The sequence below is a fragment of the Melospiza georgiana genome, chromosome 11, assembly GCF_028018845.1.
Source record: "Melospiza georgiana isolate bMelGeo1 chromosome 11, bMelGeo1.pri, whole genome shotgun sequence".
NCBI lineage: Eukaryota > Metazoa > Chordata > Aves > Passeriformes > Passerellidae > Melospiza > Melospiza georgiana.
The window spans coordinates 675,670-693,919 of NC_080440.1; the positions used below are offsets into that span (position 1 = coordinate 675,670).

General features: G+C 59.8%; 2 protein-coding genes across 2 annotated transcripts; one reads left to right on the forward strand and one right to left on the reverse strand.

Annotated features, from left to right (window-relative positions):
• The first annotated feature begins 5,224 nt into the window (after positions 1-5,224).
• On the forward strand, positions 5,225-11,104 carry OXTR (oxytocin receptor). The gene is made up of 2 exons (XM_058031998.1): positions 5,225-6,243; positions 9,978-11,104. The coding sequence occupies exons 1-2, from the start codon at positions 5,313-5,315 to the stop codon at positions 10,217-10,219; spliced, it is 1,173 nt and encodes a 390-aa protein (XP_057887981.1). The 5' UTR covers positions 5,225-5,312; the 3' UTR covers positions 10,220-11,104.
• A 3,623-nt stretch (positions 11,105-14,727) lies between these two features.
• On the reverse strand, positions 14,728-17,839 carry CAV3 (caveolin 3). Its single transcript, XM_058032120.1, has 2 exons — positions 17,726-17,839; positions 14,728-15,069 (listed from the first exon to the last, which is right to left on the reverse strand). Exons 1-2 carry the CDS (start codon positions 17,837-17,839, stop codon positions 14,728-14,730), a joined length of 456 nt encoding a protein of 151 aa, XP_057888103.1.
• Between the last annotated feature and the right edge of the window lie 411 nt (positions 17,840-18,250).

Genomic DNA, 18,250 nt, shown 5'->3' on the forward strand with positions numbered 1-18,250 from the left:
AGGGACCTGTGGCCACTGGGGACAGGTAGGGTCAGGGCTCTCAAGGGCAGTTCTCCAAGGATGATGTGTTTGCTGGCGAGAGTTAAAAACAAAAACGCTTTTGGCTGAAGGAGGGTCTGTTTTGATAGAAGAGCTGATGTTCTGGAACTGGAAGACCTCACACAAACAGAGGAATTGAAGATGAATCACAGCTACCTGCTGGGCAAACCCAGCACCAGGATCTGCTGCCCAGAGGAGAGAATAATCATGGTCCTGCCCCACCTGGCATTGGAGGAGCCAGAGGGCCTGAATTCAAAATCATTTGGACAAATTGGTGAGTTTGCTCCACAACAACCACCTGGAACTAAATAAAGAAGAGCATGAATTACCAGCTTCAGGAGGAAGGTAAACACATTACTGCAAATGGGAAGTAATTAGTGAGGCTGAAAAGTTTATATAAATGTAGCTGGGCTTCATTTTTGCAGTGAACGCTCGCTGCTCTGGTTAATTATTTGGCCCTACAGAGGCATTCCTGGAGCCTGCGCTGGGGATTTCATTGCAGGTATTTGGTGGGAGAAAAATGGGGACTGTGTGGAAGAATCCTCACCTGTGTGGGCATTCCCAGACACATCTGCTTAGATACTCACACACATCTACTGAATTATCCTGAGGATTGCAGCTTCCTTCTGTCACTTGGCTAAGATTGTTGTAGTGATGAGCACAAACGTGACTCACTTTCCTTTATAGACATGTGCAAATAAATGTGGAGTTTGCATATGAATATATTAAACCAGACTGTATTCTGGTTTTGTTCTGACTCTTCTATCTTTACCTCACAAAATCTCAGCTAGATCTTGTTACTTATATTTTGTTCAAAGAGAAAAGTGCCTCACTTTAGTGGGCAGAGGCATCGGTGTGTGTGCAGGGGCTGCCGGCAGTGCTGTGCCTGGCGTTACCTGGGGATCCATTCCTGTGGCTCTGGGAAGGTTTAGTGAATATCCCAGGCCAGGAGGTGACACTGGGTGTGGCACTGGGTGTGCAGCTCCTGTAGCCCCTGTCTGTCACTGCTGCAGGCGTGGGTCCCAGGGCTCTGGGTCTCGCTTTGCTTTTTGTTCCTTGATGGTGACTGGGAGTTCAGGGCACTGCAATCAACAGCTTGAGGTTACACACAAATGTAGTAATCCCCCCCAAAAGTAGTAAAATGGTTGTGTTATCTCCCAACAGCTTGATCCTGAAGCCTCTTTGTTAAAAACCACATGGATACATATTTCAACTTTATTATCCCAACTTGTTACTCCCAGGCTCTGGGCAGGCTCCATTGGTTTTATGGGCTTTGGGGCCATAACGGGATGAAGCAGGAACATTTTAGCACAAACGGTGTCCTTGGGAGCCCTGTGCTGGCCTGGCTGCTCGGGGAGGTGTCTGGGAGAGCCTCTGCCCCCTTTGCTGGGCTCGGGGTGCCGTGGGCGGGTGGGAGAGGGGAATTCACAGAAACCACCCTGCGTCCACGCTCTGAGGCTGTGCCCAGCCTGACGGGGACTGTCTGGGTGGCAGCATCAGCCTGCATTGTCGCATCAGCGGGATCCATGAGCCTGACTCGGGCTCCTGTGCTGGTGTGGGCTGGAGCCCATGGGAGCAGAGGCTGATGGATTTCAGTGAGCTGGGGACCCAGAGGAAATGGTTTGAATCCCACAAACCTTTCAGGGACATGATGTGAAAGGTTCTCTAGCACTGAATAAGTTTAGTGTAGTCCCACACTTCTTTTCTCTTCACAGTGGGGAAGAAAAAAGAAATTATCTTGATATGTGCATGAACTCATGCAAATTCTCTTTCTGCTGTGAATGCTTTATAGAACTCAAGACTGCAGCATCCAAGTAGATCCTCCCTTCTCCATTTGTCTGCATACACAAGTCAGCTTCTCTGGCTCCTTCTCCCTTCCCAGTGATGTTCTGATGACTCAGGTTCCAAAACCCTCCCCAGCCATGGCACAAGTCTGACAGCCAGGTGGTGTGACGGGCCAGCAGTTCTGGGATTGACTATGGCTGCAGGGTTTTTTCTGTTTTTTGTTTTCTTTTTAATTGTGATCAATCTGAGGACTAGGTTTTTGGCTGGGTTTTTTTGTTGTCGTTGTTGTTTTTCAGCTAACAAAGAGATACCATGGCCAGAGGATGGAGCAGGCAGGTGTGATGGATGACACAGCATTACCCAGCAGTGTGACTGTCACCTGCATCGAGCACATGGGTCTAGACTGGCTTGTGTTCCCCTGAGCAGTGAACTCAGTAACACAAGGAATTGGGTGCATGGGTTTGGGACCAAACAGTCCTGTGCATTGCTGATATTTCCACATTTTGTCTCCAAAGCCTTGTTTCCTTTGGTGCAGATTACAATATTGATTGTGTATTTTTCTGGAAATCAGCACACCAGCTGGTGAGCCATGGAGGAATTTGATATCGGACTTGAGAATTTACTCATGTGTACATTTAAGAAAGACACAGAAAAGTTGTCATTTACTGTGCCCTCAGGATGTTCCCAAGCCTGATGTAACACCCAGCATCCATCAGCTCTGTGTTGAAGCACAGGTATGCCTTTCCCATGAAGAATGTCCATGGCACTGCTCATCTCCATGGTTTTAGTGGATTTACCAGAGTCAGGCTTCCTGCCGGCTGAGTGCAAGAGATGAGGACTAGTTAAAAGTGCTAGGATAAAGAGAAATTCCCATGCAAGAGCAGCCAGGTACCATTCCCTGGCTCTCCAGCCTGCTGTGTGCTGCAGCCATGCACGAGTTCATGGGCGGCTGCAGCTCCATCTGCAAAGCTGTGGCCTGGGCTTGACATCTTGCCAGCCCTCTTCTGTCCTGGGGACCATAAAGTTGTGATTCCAGATAGCTATTGGAAAAACAGCTATTTCAGATCCAGCAGTAAACCAAAATGCAATTAAATTTAGCTTTATTTAGTGTTTGTGCTTTTGATTATCCCAAAGCATGTATTTTAAAATAAAACTGTTTCCAGCTCCATGGCATCCCTGAACATTTAAAGCTGGAAGGAGTAGGGGATGACTCAGAAAGCCCTTTGATTCTCACAGGATTCTTTGCTTCAAAATCACGTGTGTTTGGGTTTTAGTGGTGGAGCAGCTGCAGCTTTGCCTGAATAAGGACTGAGCATCTCTGGCTGTTGGGGGCCAATGCCCAGCCCCGATGGGCTCACCGGGGAAGGGCACTGGGAGCTGGATGTTATCCTGATCAGGCTCCAGATTTCAGGCCCCGGGTGTGCAATCCCCACTGAGCTCCTGCACCCCACGGCAAGGCAGTGTGTCAGGGCAGGTGGCCCTGGGAGCAGTGTGGCACTGGCATGGGGACAAACAGGGTCAGTCCTGGCGCAGCTCTGCCCCATCGAGCACCTGGGGCTCCCTGCTGCCATCAAATGCACTTGAGAGCTGCCCAGCACTCCTGGAGGGGCTCAGCTGCCTCGTGCAGGGCTGCGCCAGGGCCATGGGCTCTTTCCAGCAGTTCAGGTCTGTTCTGGAAGGAGCTGCGTCTGTGCAGCCGTGAGTGACACCTCAGCCAAGGCCAGAGAGCAGCAGTGGCTGCTCTGCCTCACCCCAGGCGCCTCTCACGGGGGCTGAGCCACACCTGAGTCCCCAGGGAACGGAGCAGAAGCCAAGGGCAAACCTTTCCTTGCCTCCCCTTTGCCCCCAGCCACCTTCTCCCTGAGAGCTCTCCCAGAACCAGCAGAACAGTAAAAAAAGAAGCATTGCACATGGTGAGCAGCGATTCCCACAGCAGTTTTATTGCCTGAAGATGGAAGAACGTGAACCCTAGAGGGAAGAACGTGCCAAAGTATGTAACATTTCTTCATCCTGCATGGAGCTAAAACTTCCCAAAAATCTTTAAAAATAGCTGCAGGGATGTTTGTTCAGGGCCTAAGGCTGGGCTGAGGAGGGTTTGAGATGTGACTTGGAAGTGGGGAGCAAAGGGTGGTGATGCTGGGGGCCTTCAGGGCTGCTGGACTGAGGGGGGACTGGGAGGGTTCCATGTTCTTCTCAGCATCCCACCTGCACTTTCATGTTCTGGATCCCTTGTAGGGAGCCTGAAAATGGGGACAGCCCTTGAGCTGTGCTGGTGAGCTGGTGACAAATGGTGTCACTCATAGTACTGCTTTATTTTATAGAAATAATACTCTGAAATCTTCCTCCTAAAAGAAGAGGGAAGTTCTTGGTGGGTGTGTTCATTGCCGAGTGACCAACTCCTGAGCCTGCTGCTGGGACGAGGCCGGGCTGGCACCTGCGGGGGAACCTTCCCTCGGTGTCCTGCGACGGCAGCTCGGGCAGGGCAGGGCAGAGCTGGGGGTGAGCCCGCTCCGTGCTCCCTCCCTCCCTCCGCTCCGTGCCCGGGGCCGCCGCACCGGGGGCTTTGGGCTGAGGGCTGATGGCCCCCGCCCGCCAGCGGAGCCCCGCTCCGCCGCTCCCCCTCGCGGCACCGCGCCGGAACCGGGGCTGCCCGGGGGCGAGGGGCTGCGGGGAACCGGGGCTGCCCAGGGGAGCGGGGCTGCCCGGGGGAGAGGGGCTGCGGGGAACCGGGGCTGCCCGAGAGGGGCTGAGGGAACCGGGGCTGCCCGGGGTAACGGGGCTGTCCGGGGAACCGGAGCTGCTCGGGGGAGAGGGGCTGTCCGAACGGATAGGAGCTGCCTGGGGGCGAGGGGCTGCGGGGAACCAGGGCTGCCCGAGAGGGGCTGCGGGGAACCGGGGCTGCTCGGGGTACCGGGGCTGTCCGAACGGATAGGGGCTTCCCGAAAGCGGCTGCCGGGAAGCGGCGCTGCCCGAGAGGAGAGGGGCTGCCTGGAGGAGGGGGGCTGCGGGGAGCCAGGGCTGCCCGAGAGGGGCTGCGGGAAGCGGCGCCGCCGGCGGGGAGCGCGGAGGGCGCGGGGAAGATGCTGAGGCGGGTCCGGGCGCGGGGCAGAGGCCGCGGGCGGGCCCCGAGGGGCCGGGCCGGACCCGCCCCTGCCCGCCGCCCCCGCCGCTCGGCCGGCCCCTGCGCCGGGGCTGGAGCGGGGCAGCCGCCCGCGGAGACGCCGAGGGACCGGCCAGGGGACGGCGAGGAGCCGCCAGCCGGGACGCGGGGACACGGACGGGGGGGCAGAGAGAGCGGCGCGGCGGGGAGGGGACGGCAGGGGACGCGGAGCGGGGCACACGGAGAGCAGCCGCGGAGCGCTGAGAACCGGGGAGACGCGGAGAGAGCGGCGGGGACAGCCGGCTACCGCACAGGAACGCGTCGCTAGGAGCTCTGCCCGCTCTCTGGCCTCACCCTGCCCCAGGCTCGATGCGGGCCGGCGCTGGCCATGGAGAAGCTGTACCTGGCGGGGAGCAGCACCTGGGTCATCAACAGCTCCCTGGGGAACGGCAGCCTGCGGCTGGAGAACCTGAGCGCCGGCAGGAACAGCACCGCCGACCCCCTGAAGAGGAACGAGGACATGGCCAAGGTGGAGGTGACGGTCCTGTGCCTCATCCTGTTCCTCGCCCTGACCGGCAACCTGTGCGTGCTCCTGGCCATCCACACCACCCGCCACAAGCACTCCCGCATGTACTTCTTCATGAAGCACCTGAGCATCGCTGACCTGGTCGTGGCCATCTTCCAGGTGCTGCCCCAGCTCATCTGGGACATCACCTTCAGGTTCTACGGGCCAGACTTCCTGTGCCGCTTGATCAAGTACCTGCAGGTGGTGGGAATGTTCGCCTCCACCTACATGCTGCTGCTGATGTCCCTGGACCGCTGCTTGGCCATCTGTCAGCCGCTGAGGTCCCTGCACAGGAGGGCTGACCGGGTCTCTGTCCTCCTCACCTGGCTGCTGTGCCTGCTGGTCAGCATCCCTCAGATCCACATATTTTCTCTAAGGGATGTGGGGAACGGGGTTTATGACTGTTGGGCAGATTTCATCCAGCCCTGGGGACCGAAAGCCTACGTTACCTGGATCACCCTCATGGTCTATATCATCCCTGTGTTGATGCTGAGCATCTGCTACGGCTTAATCAGCTTCAAAATCTGGCAGAACGTGAAGCTGAAGACGGCTCACGGGCCCAGCGTGGGTCTGGGCTCAGGCTCCCGTGGCGGGGTGGTGTTTGCCAGGGTCAGCAGCACCAGGCTCATCTCGAAAGCCAAGATCCGGACAGTCAAAATGACCTTTATCATCGTGCTGGCCTTCATCGTGTGCTGGACTCCCTTCTTCTTCGTGCAGATGTGGTCTGTGTGGGACAGCAACGCCCCGCAGGAAGGTACAGCTCCCGTCCCTCGCCCTGCCGGCCCTGGGGGCTCCGCTCAGCCCCTGGGGACACCCGGGGAAGCTGCTCCGGGCCGGCCTGGGGGGTGGGAGGGAGAGGGGAGAGTCCTGAGCACAGAAACCCCGGCAGGCAGCAGGGGCTGAGCCGCAGCTTCCCGGGCCAAGGGCTGCTGGAGCCCTGGCAAACTCCGGGGCACTGCGGCTCAGGGACTGGGCAGTGCTCAGGGCGGGGGCTGTCCCTGCGTGGCCACTGTCCCTGCACGGTGGCTGTCCCTCGGTGGCCACTGTCCCTGCACGGTGCCTGTCCCTGCACTGTGGCTGTCCCTGCACGGTGCCTGTCCCTGCACGGTGCCTGTCCCTGCACTGTGGCTGTCCCTGCACGGTGGCTGTCCCTGCACGGTGCCTGTCCCTGCACGGTGCCTGTCCCTGCGTGGCCGCTGTCCCTGCACGGTGCCTGTCCCTGCACTGTGCCTGTCCCTGCACTGTGCCTGTCCCTGGGTGCTGCTCTGGGGTCCCTGGAGGTTCCCTGCCCACCCTGGGTGCTGGGACATGCTGCGGGCTGTGCGGGAGCTCAGGAGAAAGCAGCACAGCCTGAATTCCTCTCCTTTGTTCTATCGCTTCTTCCTCGCTGACTTTTTTCTTTCTGCTCTTGGCCTCTTCTTCCTCTCCTGCTCCATCCACCTCGGCACTCTGCTGCTGTTATTTTATCTCTGACTGGAGCACGGCTCGTCTAGAAAAACCCTGATTTATGAGCGAAACCTTTTCCTAAAGACATGGTGTCACGGGTTTGCCATTTTTTATATTGGGCTGGCTGCTGTCATCCCTGAAGTTGCAGATAGAACAGAAAGTGTCCCCCTGCCCGGTGTGACACGGCTGGAGCTGTGCAGGTTTGTGCCAGACGGGAGAACCACGGGGGAGACCTTAAGGAAAAACTCTTCGCGACTTTGTGAGGTGGGAGAAGGGGCAGAAAAGCGCACCCAGGGATGAGAGCGCCTCGGGCAGGCTGACCGGGCTCAGCAGGAGCGCGCGGTGCCAGAGACCGAGGAGCAGCTGCTCCCTGGCGGCCCGGGCTGAGCGCTGCTGGCTCTGGGCGGCTCGCAGGGCAGGGCAGCTGAGCGCAGGGCCCATCCCGGGGCACAGCCCCGTGCAAGCCCCGTGTGCCCCTGGGCTGCCCAGGGAGCCGGCCGGGCTTTGCCTCTCCTGCTTCTCTCTGCTCCATTTATTCCAGGAGAAGTGGAATGTGGCTCACGCACCTCCCTGGGCGCTCCAGGGGTTTTCCACCTGATTCAGGCTGGTCAAAACTTCCAGTTCCTGCATGGGCTCTGGGGTGAAGCAGCCCTCCTTGTGCTGTACTTTAGTCCTGCATTCTTGAGGGCTGCCCCTCCCTTCCCGCACACAGCCCTCGGCAGCACCCAAATCTCTGCTGCTTTGCTGGCCCTCGATGGACAGGATTTGTCCATCCCAATCCTTCTGGCTCACGGGGAACCTTTCGCTTGCTCACCCTGCGCCGTAGGCCTTGCAGCACTTTTCCCTTTTCCCTTTTTTCCTTCCCCCTTTGCTTTCAGGCACGAGTGCTCTCCGTCCCCTCGGGGCTGTGCCCACTCCCCCTCGCTCTGTTCCTGTCTCCGGGCAGCCCGAGGCTGCGGCACAGCGCGGGAGCTCTGCCAGGGCCCTTGCTGGAGGCACGGGGGGAAAAGCCCGGGTGCATTCAGGTGTTGGGAGCCCCCAGCCCTTCCTTCCAGGCTCTCCTGCTCCTTTTGGCTGCCCGAGGCACGAGGGGGTCAGCACAGTCGGATCTCTCTGCAGAGCACTGGGGCTTTGCCTGCAGCATTCCCACAGCCCTGCCCCGATCCGGGATCCCCTCCCCGTGCCCAGGCAGCCTGGTGGGTGCAGGGGAAGGGAAGGCGGCTGTTCCTCCCCTCGCAGCTGCGTGGGCAGAGCAGAAGGAGGGCAGGGGGTCCCAGGGTGCCAGCGGCAATGGGGGCACGACTGCACCCCATGAGCTGCTCTGGGGGTGACTGGCCAGGCAGCAGGGATCCCCCTTGGGCGGCCACACACCCCAGAGCCTCTGCGAGGCGGGTGGGAACAGGTGATGATCCAGGTGCTGGTTTAAGCACTGGGTCCCCCACAGGAGGCTCCTGCTGCACACACATCACAGGGAGCCCCTGCGGGACCCTGAGCTCGGGGTCAGAGCTGGCTCACGCACCTGTGAGGGCACGAGCAGGGCTGTGGAGCACCGCGGCTGTTCTGCCTTCCCCTCGGGGTCCCTTCCCCTCGGGGCAGGTGCTGCACTCAGTGGTGGGAGCCGGGCACCCCTCGTCCCATCCCTCCCGTGCTGGGTGTTGGCAGCAGAGCCCTCCCAGCCCTGCACCCCTCCAGCAGGGCCTGGGGACAGGGGCCATCCCTGAGGGACACACTGGCACGGTCAGCACCCCTCGGGGTCTCCGGAGCTCCTGCCAGGAGGGGAGCAATCACCCTCCAGACCTGCCCTGCAGTGAGCTCCTGAAATTCAATTTGCCTCCTGCAGAGAGGAAGAGCTGAGTCAGCCCTGGCTGGATATTTTCAAGTGGGTAGAAACACACTGAGATGTATTTCAGGTCTTGTGCCTTAGCAATAAATTATTTTTTAGCATATACCCGAAATTAATTATTGTTGAAATATTAATGTTACTTGAAATTAATTATTAACTATTTTTTAGAATATACTTGAAATTAAATAATAAGTAATTGGAGCAGACACCACAAGAGCAGGAATTGCGCATCCATTGGCTAAAGGTGAATTTGGAAGGTAGCATTTATAGTCACATTTCTTCACTGGTCTGAAAGCTGCCAGTGGGTTTTTGCAGAGGCACGAAGGGGCCAGAACAGCCAAAGCAGCCGTGCTCATCCTCGCTGCTGGTGCGTCCTCTGGGAGCAGAGGGGCTGAGGAGGTGAGCTGGAGCACAGGGAGCAGCACAAAGGCTCCATCATCTCCACCTCATGGAGGGCACGTCTCCCCTTGTCCTGGTGCCATGGCAGATGCCAGCGCCACCATCCCCTTGTCACCAGACAGTGCTGATCCAGCTCCCAGCTGGGACAGTCGGTGCTTTGTGCTCTGGGCACAGAGAGCAGCAGCCAGGACGTGATGTCCTGGCACTGCGCTGCCACCATCCCCTGCCACCGGGGATGCCAGGCTCGCTGCTGTGGGATGTCCTCCCTGGCACAGCCCTGTGTGGGGAGCATCACTCGGGGTAAGAAAGATCACTGGAGAGAGGTGCGGGCAGAGCGCCGTGCAGAGGGCTCGGCCCGGGCCGGGCTGGCGCTCCCTTCCCCGCTCCGGGCACCCCGAGGCGTGCGGGCTGTGCCGGGGCTGCGGGGCAGCTCTGCCTCCTGAGCGGCTCCAGGGAATGCCGGAGCGAGAGGGGAAACGCAGCTCTGGGCAGAAAATCCGAACTGCGAGGGTCTGAGAGCGCAGCTCTGGGGAGAAAATCTGAACCGCGAGGGTCTGAGAGCGCAGCTCTGGGGAGACAAACCGAACCCCGGGGCGCTGGAACTGAGACTCGCCCCCTCAGTCCCTCCCCTGCAGCAGCAGCTCTCAGTGCTGTTCCTGCGGGCTCTCCTTTCCCGGGGTGTCCCTGTGAGCTCTCCTTTCCCTGTGTCCCTGCAGGCTCAGCCCTGCCGGGGAGGGGTCTCGGGGTGCCTGGGCCGCACCCTGACACCTTGAGCCAGCTCTCGTGCCTGTGTCTCGCAGCCTCCCCGTTCATCATCGCCATGCTCCTGGCCAGCCTCAACAGCTGCTGCAACCCCTGGATCTACATGCTCTACACCGGGCACCTCTTCCACGACCTGATGCGCCGCTTCCTCTGCTGCTCCACGCGCTACCTGAAGTCGCGGCCGGCCTGCGAGCTGAGCAAGAGGAGCAACTCCTCGTCCTTCGTCCTCAGCTGCAGGGCCACGAGCCAGAGGAGCTTCATGCAGCCGCCCACGACGTGAGGCCGCGGCCAGCCGGACCTTGTGCCTCTGCTCCGGTGCTTCCCTGGGGAGGCCGGGCCGGACAGAGGGGTCTGTACACAGGTGTATATATGGTGTAAGCATGTACAGAGGCTTTATTTAACTGAGACGGGAGTGGGTGCGGAGTTCTGTGTCCAGCTTTCAGTGCTGCCTGGGATTAGACAGCAGGAACCCGTTCCTGAGCCCCAGACCCTGACTTCAGGGGCTTGTGGATGCCAGCAGGAGGGACAAAGGACACGGTGCAGCTGGGGCAGGTGTGATGGAAGCACAGGGAGATGGGTGGTGTCACCCCTGGTACGTGGCTGGGCACTGTCCCACTCTGCCCGCAGCAGGATCCCGCTCCGTGCTCTCAGCACAGGAACCTCGCTTCACTTGCAGCCTGTGGGGCAGAGGCAGCCCCGTCCCTGCAGCCCTGCAGCCCTGCAGCCCTGCAGCCCTGCACCATGCCAGGCCTGCAGCTCTGCAGCTCTGCACCATGCCAGGCCTGCAGCTCTGCAGCTCTGCACCATGCCAGGCCTGCAGCCCTGCAGCCCTGCACCATGCCAGGCCTGCAGCCCTGCACCATGCCAGTCTGCACCAGGCCTGCCCTGCAGCTCTGAACCATGCTAGCCTGTACCATGCCAGCCCTGCAGCATGCCAGCCCTGCTCCCCCTGCCTGGGGCACAGACAAGGGCATTTCTGGGGTCAGCAGGGACCAGCCTCGAAGGGACAGCGCAGAGGCCTGGCTGTCCCCAGCCCAGCTCTGTGCCCTGTACCCAGTGAGGCTGGGCAGGAGCCTGGGGCACGGCTGGGGCCGGGATGCGGGCACTGACCCTGGCCGTGTGTGCCCAGCGGCTCCTGCTCGGGGCTGTGCGGGATCCAGCAGACCCTGGCAGAGAGTGCCCAGCAGCTCCTGCTCGGGGCTGTGCGGGCTCTGGGCACTGACCCTGTCTGTGTGTGCCCAGCAGCTCCTGCTCGGGGCCGGGATGCGGGCACTGACCCTGGCAGAGAGTGCCCAGCAGCTCCTGCTCGGGGCTGGGATCCGGGCACTGACCCTGGCAGAGAGTGCCCAGCAGCTCCTGCTCGGGGCTGTGCGGGCTCCATGGCACTGACCCTGTCCGTGTGTGCCCAGCAGCTCCTGCTCGGGGCTGTGTGGGCTCTGGGCACTGACCCTGGCCGTGTGTGCCCAGCAGCTCCTGCTCGGGGCTGTGTGGGCTCTGGGCACTGACCCTGGCCGTGTGTGCCCAGCAGCTCCTGCTCGGGGCTGTGCGGCATCCAGCAGACCCTGGCTCCCACAGGGCCGCCCCTGCCGTGTCTCCCAGCCAGGCTCGGCCCTGGCTCACCGCAGCTCCAGCAAGCCTCCCACCGCTCCGTGCCTGTGCTCGCTCCGTGGCACAGGGTGCACTCACGGCATGGATTTTTATTGTAAACAAATACTGTAAATAAAGTTTTCTGACTGCGGCTGGTGGAAGGCGGGAGGGAGGCGCGGGGGGAGCTGGGCTGAGGGATTGCAGGGGATGGATGGAAAGCACCGAGAGCCCGCAGCCAGCCGTGCCCGCAGCCAGCCGTGCCCGCAGCCAGCCGTGCCCGCTGCCAGCCGTGCAGAGGGACCTGCCCCCAGCCGCACACAGCTGGCTGCGACACCGGCACTGCCCGGGACATGGCTGGGGCTCTCAAAGAGCGATGTAATCTGGCCTTTCATGATGGGAATGAACATGAAAAATGCATTTAAATGTGTCCTTTATTTTATCACTCTGGCCAGCAGGTCCATTTGCACCTTTCCCATCCTGACATTCCTTTGATTTATTTTTTTTTTGTGGGAGCTCCACGTGAGCATAGCACATTTGCTGACTGGCTGAAATCCTCAGGACACCATGGAGCATTTTCTTCCCACGTTCACCTTCCTTCTCCTTGAGAGCCACACACTCCTGCAGCAAACAAGGACGGAGGGGTGTCCGAGCTGCATCCCCCAGCCGGGGAGGAACGGGAGCTGTGGATGCAATTGGGACGGAGGCACGGAGAAGGGAGGGAGCTCTGGGACTCCCAGGGAATTCCCTCCAGCCCCGGCTGCAGTTTCTGGAGGTGAATGGGGGTCAGGCAGGGCCGTGCCCCACGCCTGGAGGTGCTGCAGCCCAGAGGGGCCGTGGCTGAGCTCCTGCACTGGCCCCAGACTGCGGCAGAGGGTGGACAGTGACAACAGCTGGGGAGTGCCCCAGCGAATGCTCTGCCAAAAGCTTTCCAGGAGGGCAAAATTGGAACAGAGGGGCTGACAGGTGAGCAGTGTGTGCCCAGGTGATAGCAGCCCAGGGAGCAATGTGGGGGGGACATCAGCATTTCAGGGTTTTTCGGGTTCAGGCAGCGAACTACTAGAACAGCAACAACAAGTAGTATAAGCCCATTATGGAATTGATTTTAATTATTTTTATTCTCACAAAAAATGAAGGTTTTTTTGAGACTTTCCCCCACCTCCCTATAATTACCTAAATATCTTTTTTTGTTTTTAATCACTCCATCCTCCTTGGGCCCTGATGTTGCTGGAGCTTGGGTACCATATTGCTATGGAATAACAGCAGTACACAATCCCAAGCCCTTGGAAGAGCTCCAGCAGAAAGCCTGGCTCTTTCTCGTCCTTGGCGTGGCACTAGAGGAGTCTTTGGCTCCAAGTCTTTGTTGGAATCCAAGGGGAAGGCACACATGGAGACAATTGAGAGCAGCCTCTGAACAAGGAGACCTTCTGGGCCCTGGTTCAGCAAAGCACTTAAGGCTGGAGCCAAAAGAGCCTTCAAGGGCCTCAAAGTGAAAGTGCAGCTCCGTGGAAGAGGGACCGAGCAGTTAATTGACAGTACAGGGGAGGAAACAGCTCTGAGCTGCACCTCACCCCGGCTCCTCTTTCCCTGTGGCTGGAGCAGCAGGGTCCTGGCAGAGGCTCCCTTGTCTGCTCTCCCTGTCCATCAGGGTGGAGGGACAGCCCTGGCCTGTGGGATGCACACCTTGTGTGGCTGGGTGGGATGCACACCTCGTGTGGCTGGAGCTAACTGGGCACCAGGGACAGCCCTGGCCTGTGGGATGCACACACCATGTGCCTGGGTGGGATGCACACTCCCTGTGCCTGGGTGGGATGCACACTCCCTGTGCCTGGATGGGATGCACACCCCGTGTGCCTGGATGGGATGCACACTCCCTGTGCCTGGATGGGATGCACACCCCGTGTGCCTGGAGCTGACTGAACGCGTATCTCATGGAGATTGTCGTGAGAAGCCAAGCCAGGCTTTGCTCAGAGCCCAGCTTGTCTCTCAGTTGGGGTTCCCCAAGGCTCTGTGTCCCCCCTGGCCATGCTCAGGGCTGGCTCCCACCGTGCTGTCCTGCCCTGGACCCTGCCCACGGCACTTAAGGGTGCTCCACAATTAATTACATAATTGAGCCTCGAGTGCCAGGGGCGGGTTTGCAGCTGGCCCAGGATCAGCTCACGCTCTGGGAGCAGACACAACATGTCATGCATGGCCTGCTCTGGCTCTCACAGCTTGGCTGAAATGCAAGTGGGCATGAAAAGCGTTTGGTTTAGCTATTGTATCCCTAAAAGCTTTGAGCAGCAGTTTAATGCAGAAGCTCCCACCACAGCAATTGTTTGTCACAAACAATAACTCCTGTGGGGGAGTTTCTGTCAGCACCAGCCCCAAGGGATGCAGGGGCAGGCAGGCTTTGGGCGGGGGCCAGCAGCAGCTCTGCAGCCCCAGTGCTCGCCCAGCACCCGAGGACAGACAGCACACGGACAGACAGGGCTGTTCTCCAGGAGGGAGTCCCTGTCCCTCCCTGGGCCACCACGGGCCTGCAGGGCACAGGGACCCCTGGGCTGCTCCCTGGGCCACCATGGGCTCCCTCCTCCTGAGCCTTCTGGCTTTGGGTGGAGTAAGGAGCAGCCTGGCCTGCCTCCATGAGCAGAGAGCACCCCTGAGAGCCAGCTCTGCTGCGGGGCCCTGCCACGGGTTCCTGTGCCACAGGGTCCCTGTGTGGGTCCCTCCCTGGACAGAGGTGTCCTTGGGCAGGTTCCTCACTGGACAGGGGTGTCCGTGTGCAGGTTCCTCACTGGACAGGGGTGTCCGTGTCTGGGTTCCTCACTGGACAGGAGTGTCCATGTGCAGGTTCCTCACTGGACAGGGGTGTCCCTGTCTGGGTCCCTCCCTGGACAGGAGTGTCCTTGGGCAGATCCCTCACTGGACAGGGGTGTCCGTGTGCAGGTTCCTCACTGGACAGGGGTGTCCGTGTGCAGGTTCCTCACTGGACAGGAGTGTCCGTGTGCAGGTTCCTCACAGGACAGGGGTGTCAATGTTCAGATTCCTCACTGGACAGCTGTGTCCATGTCTGGGCTCCTCACAGGACAGGGGTATCCTTGGGCAGATCCCTCACTGGACAGGGGTGTCCGTGTCTGGGTCCCTCACTGGACTCTGTGTGCCCAAGGGCAGGCAGCCTGCGCAGAGGGGGTTGTGTGAGGGTGTTGGGGCAGCTGCCAGCACCTAAGTCTCCTTCCGGACAGCAACTCGGACGTTGCTGCAGATCTTGGCGAGCGCCTCGAAGAGCGGGTCACAGAAGGTGTGGATGCACAGTGAGTAGATGCGGCTGACACACTGGATCTCGATCAGGTAGCTCTTGATGCAGGGCACCACGGCCCAGATGTGGCAGAAGGAGATGAGGGCGAAGAGGAAGCCCCAGAGGACGGCCAGGGGGATGCCCAGCAGGGCGGAGAGCAGCCGGTAGCACCAGTACTTGCTGACAGTGAAGGTGGTGTAGCTGCTTTTCCAGACGCCGTCAAAGCTGTAGGTGCCCACGGGCTCAGCTATCACATCCTCAAAATCCACCTGGGGGAGAGCAGAGGACACACGGGAGGTCCGGGGGTCAGCAAGGGCCCTGGTGTGAGCAGGAGGGGAGAGCAGATCCCAAACGGAGGGGCCTGGGGACAGTGCTGGGCTGGGTCCCTGCAGGCTGGGCAGGGCCAGCCCTGCAGAGCTGGGAGAGGACTCAGGGCTCCCAGCACTGCCCAGCCACAGCCTGTGGGCAGCAGGGGTGGCTCAGCCCCCGCCTGGGGCCCCAGCACGGGGGGCACAGTCCCTGTCCCAGGCCCTGCTCTGGGGAGTCAGGTGAGGCCACACAGGAACAGGAGCCGTGCGTGGGAGTGTTGGCTGCACAGGCAGCCAGAGCCCATTCCTGCCCTTTTTTAGCATTCAGGGATGGGGCTGCCCACTCGGCAGGAAGGTGTTCATGCTAATAAAGACTCAGCACCCTCTGGATTTATGGATTATTTATTCATACCCATAGGATGAAGTGCTCAGTGCTGTCTGTCCATGTTCCTCCTGGGGAAGGCAGCTGGGGCTCAGCCCCGCCCTCGCCGTTTGTGCAGGCACTGGGAGTGTCTCAGAGTGACACACACTCCCCAAAACTCCACTTGAGATCCCCTTGGGGTCTAACTCACTGCCAGGGAATATATGAGCTGAGCTATTTGTCTTGAAAACCAGCCCGGCCTCCCCCCAGCAGCTGACGTGTCTGTACATTCGTGTTAAATAACAATATCCATTCTGCTTCTGGAAGCACTTGGATCACAAAATCACTCTGTGTCATCTTTAATTTCCTGGAGTGAGCAGGGGGGGCTGACAGAAGTATTGGCAATGAGGAGAAGCAGCCCTGAGAGCTGGCCCTGAGGTGCCATCAGCAGCCTCTAGGAAGCCCAGGTGTGCTGGGGACTGGCCCAGGTTAGTGCCCAGCTGCCTGACGAGCTCATCAGGGACCAACTGATGCAGGGAGCAGTGGGATATAAAAGCAGGGGCTCTGCACCGTTGCTCCTTCTGCTGCCATCACACTGGGAGTGGGCCTGGAGAGCAGTGGGGGCTCAGGCTGAGTCTGGATCCTGCTGGAGGTGCTCGGGGAGCAGCACGTGCAGGTACTGTTCCTTTATAGAGCCATGGAACCCTTTGTGCTGGGAGAGCCTCACCCAGTGAGCCAGGCCCTGCTCTGGTGCCGTGCTTGGAGGGGTTTGTGACAGGCTCTGTGGGCAGTGCCACTTCTGTGACCTGATCCCAAATTCTGGCTGCTGCTCTGTGGTGCTCAGATGCTTATCCCGGGCCAGGTGAGCCCTTCCTGCTGTGGGCACTGCAGCTCCTGCTGCCCAGGCCTCAGAGCCCTCCTGCTGCCATGCCCTGGCGCTGGGATGGGACAGGGACAGAGCAGGGTGAGCTGTGCCCCTGCCCGGGCTGCCTCTGCCCTCCCTCCCGGGCTATTTTAAGGTGGAGGAATGCCGGGCTGAGCTCTGAATGCTGAGCTCTGAGTGCTGGAGCAGCAGCATGGCCACGGGAGTGGGTGAGCCTGGACGGCCTCGTCAGGCTTTGGAGAGTCTGGAGTGGGAAAGGCAGGGAGGGGCTGGTGGGGCCCTGGCATGGCTGGGACACTGCTGGCACTGTCACCCAGGAGTGGCTGCTGCTGCTCCCAGGCTGGGGAACCCCAAAGCGTGGGCTGAGGTCCCTGCTGGTCCCTCCTGCCGTGGGCTGAGGGCTCTGCTGGTCCCTCCTGCCGTGGGCTGAGGGCTCTGCTGGTCCCTGCTGCCGTGGCAGACGGGGCTCCCCTGGCCTGGCATGTCTCCAGCCCCAGGCCAGGGCAGTGGGATGCACTGCAGGCAGTGGCACGGATGCTGCAGGTGATGCTGAGGTGCCAGGAGCTGTCAGGGCAGGTCTCACAGTGCCAGCAGGGAGCCCAGCAATGGCTCTCACTGTCACAGCTCATCCCGTTTGACCACACCATGGCTGCAGCTGTAATGGTGCTTTCATGCCCAAACTGAGGTTTGTGTTTCAGCAGTGCTGGCAAGGTCACAGCCTGTAACAAAGCCTGTGAGAGCAGCTCTGTGCCCTCTGTCCCTTCTGCCGTGACAGTCACAAACATGGTTTTAACAAAACCCTTTCACCTCCTCCTGTTCTCATTTGGGCTGGAATTATCTTTGCTAACAGAGACAAATTTTGTTTGCAGTTCTAAGGGAGTCTAGAGAACGCCCAAGAGTTAGAATGGGAATTCCTCTTGGTCAGAAATGAGGGAGGGAGCTGGGGGTGCTGCACCTCTGGGCTGCCCTGGGGAGAGCAATCTTCCACAAACATGCCAACACACCTCAAACAACAGGCACTGACACTGGGGTGCCTCCAAGGCCAGCAGCCTTTTCCCAATATCCCCTTAAACTGGTAATATTTAATTTCTGTGTTATTTTTGGCTGCCAGCTTGCTGGTGCAAAGGAAGGATCTCCATAAATTTTCAAGCCACAATGAAACTGGAGAGCCCATTCAAGGGATGGGAAATGTGGCATTAACTGGAGCCAGGCACGCACCCGGCCAGCAGGGCTGTCACCTCCCCGGCCCTGGGGACAGCCCTGGGGACAGCCCTCTGGGGCCACACGGACCAGGAGCAGGGGCTGAGGGCAGCCCAGCACGCCCCGAGGTGTGACCCCAAACGCCCATTGCTGCTGCTGGGGCACGGCCCTACCTTCACCACGTCCTCGTTGATGTGCTTGGGGTCTCTGTTGACCAGGTCGATCTCCTTGGTGTGCTGGTCCTTGATGATGATCCGCTCCTCCAGCTCGCGGTGCTCCTCGGCCATGGCTGGGGGGACTGGGCAGCGCTGGGGACAGCGACAGGGACAGGGACAGGAGGCGCTGCCCCGCCCGCAGCAGCTGCCCGTGCCCCTGGCACTGCTCCAGGCTAAAATTAATGTGCTGGCTGCCGAGGCCGCCCTGAAGTGTCCCTTAAAGGGGCTTTTCTGGGCCGCCCCCGTGCTGCCACCTCAGGGGGATGGCATGTGTGTGGGCGGCTGGTGGCCTTTGAGCCAGGGCAGGGTGGGTGTGCAGCCCCCAGCCCAGCTGTGCTGCTGGGATCTTATCCTTGTGTGGGAGAAACAATGCCCAAATTGGGGCAAAAGTCCTCAAAAGACTAAAAGAACTTTGTGAATCTGTAAATGAAGCTGCTGGGGGATTCAGGAATTGTGTCTGCAAATATCCCCTGGAGATGCCAC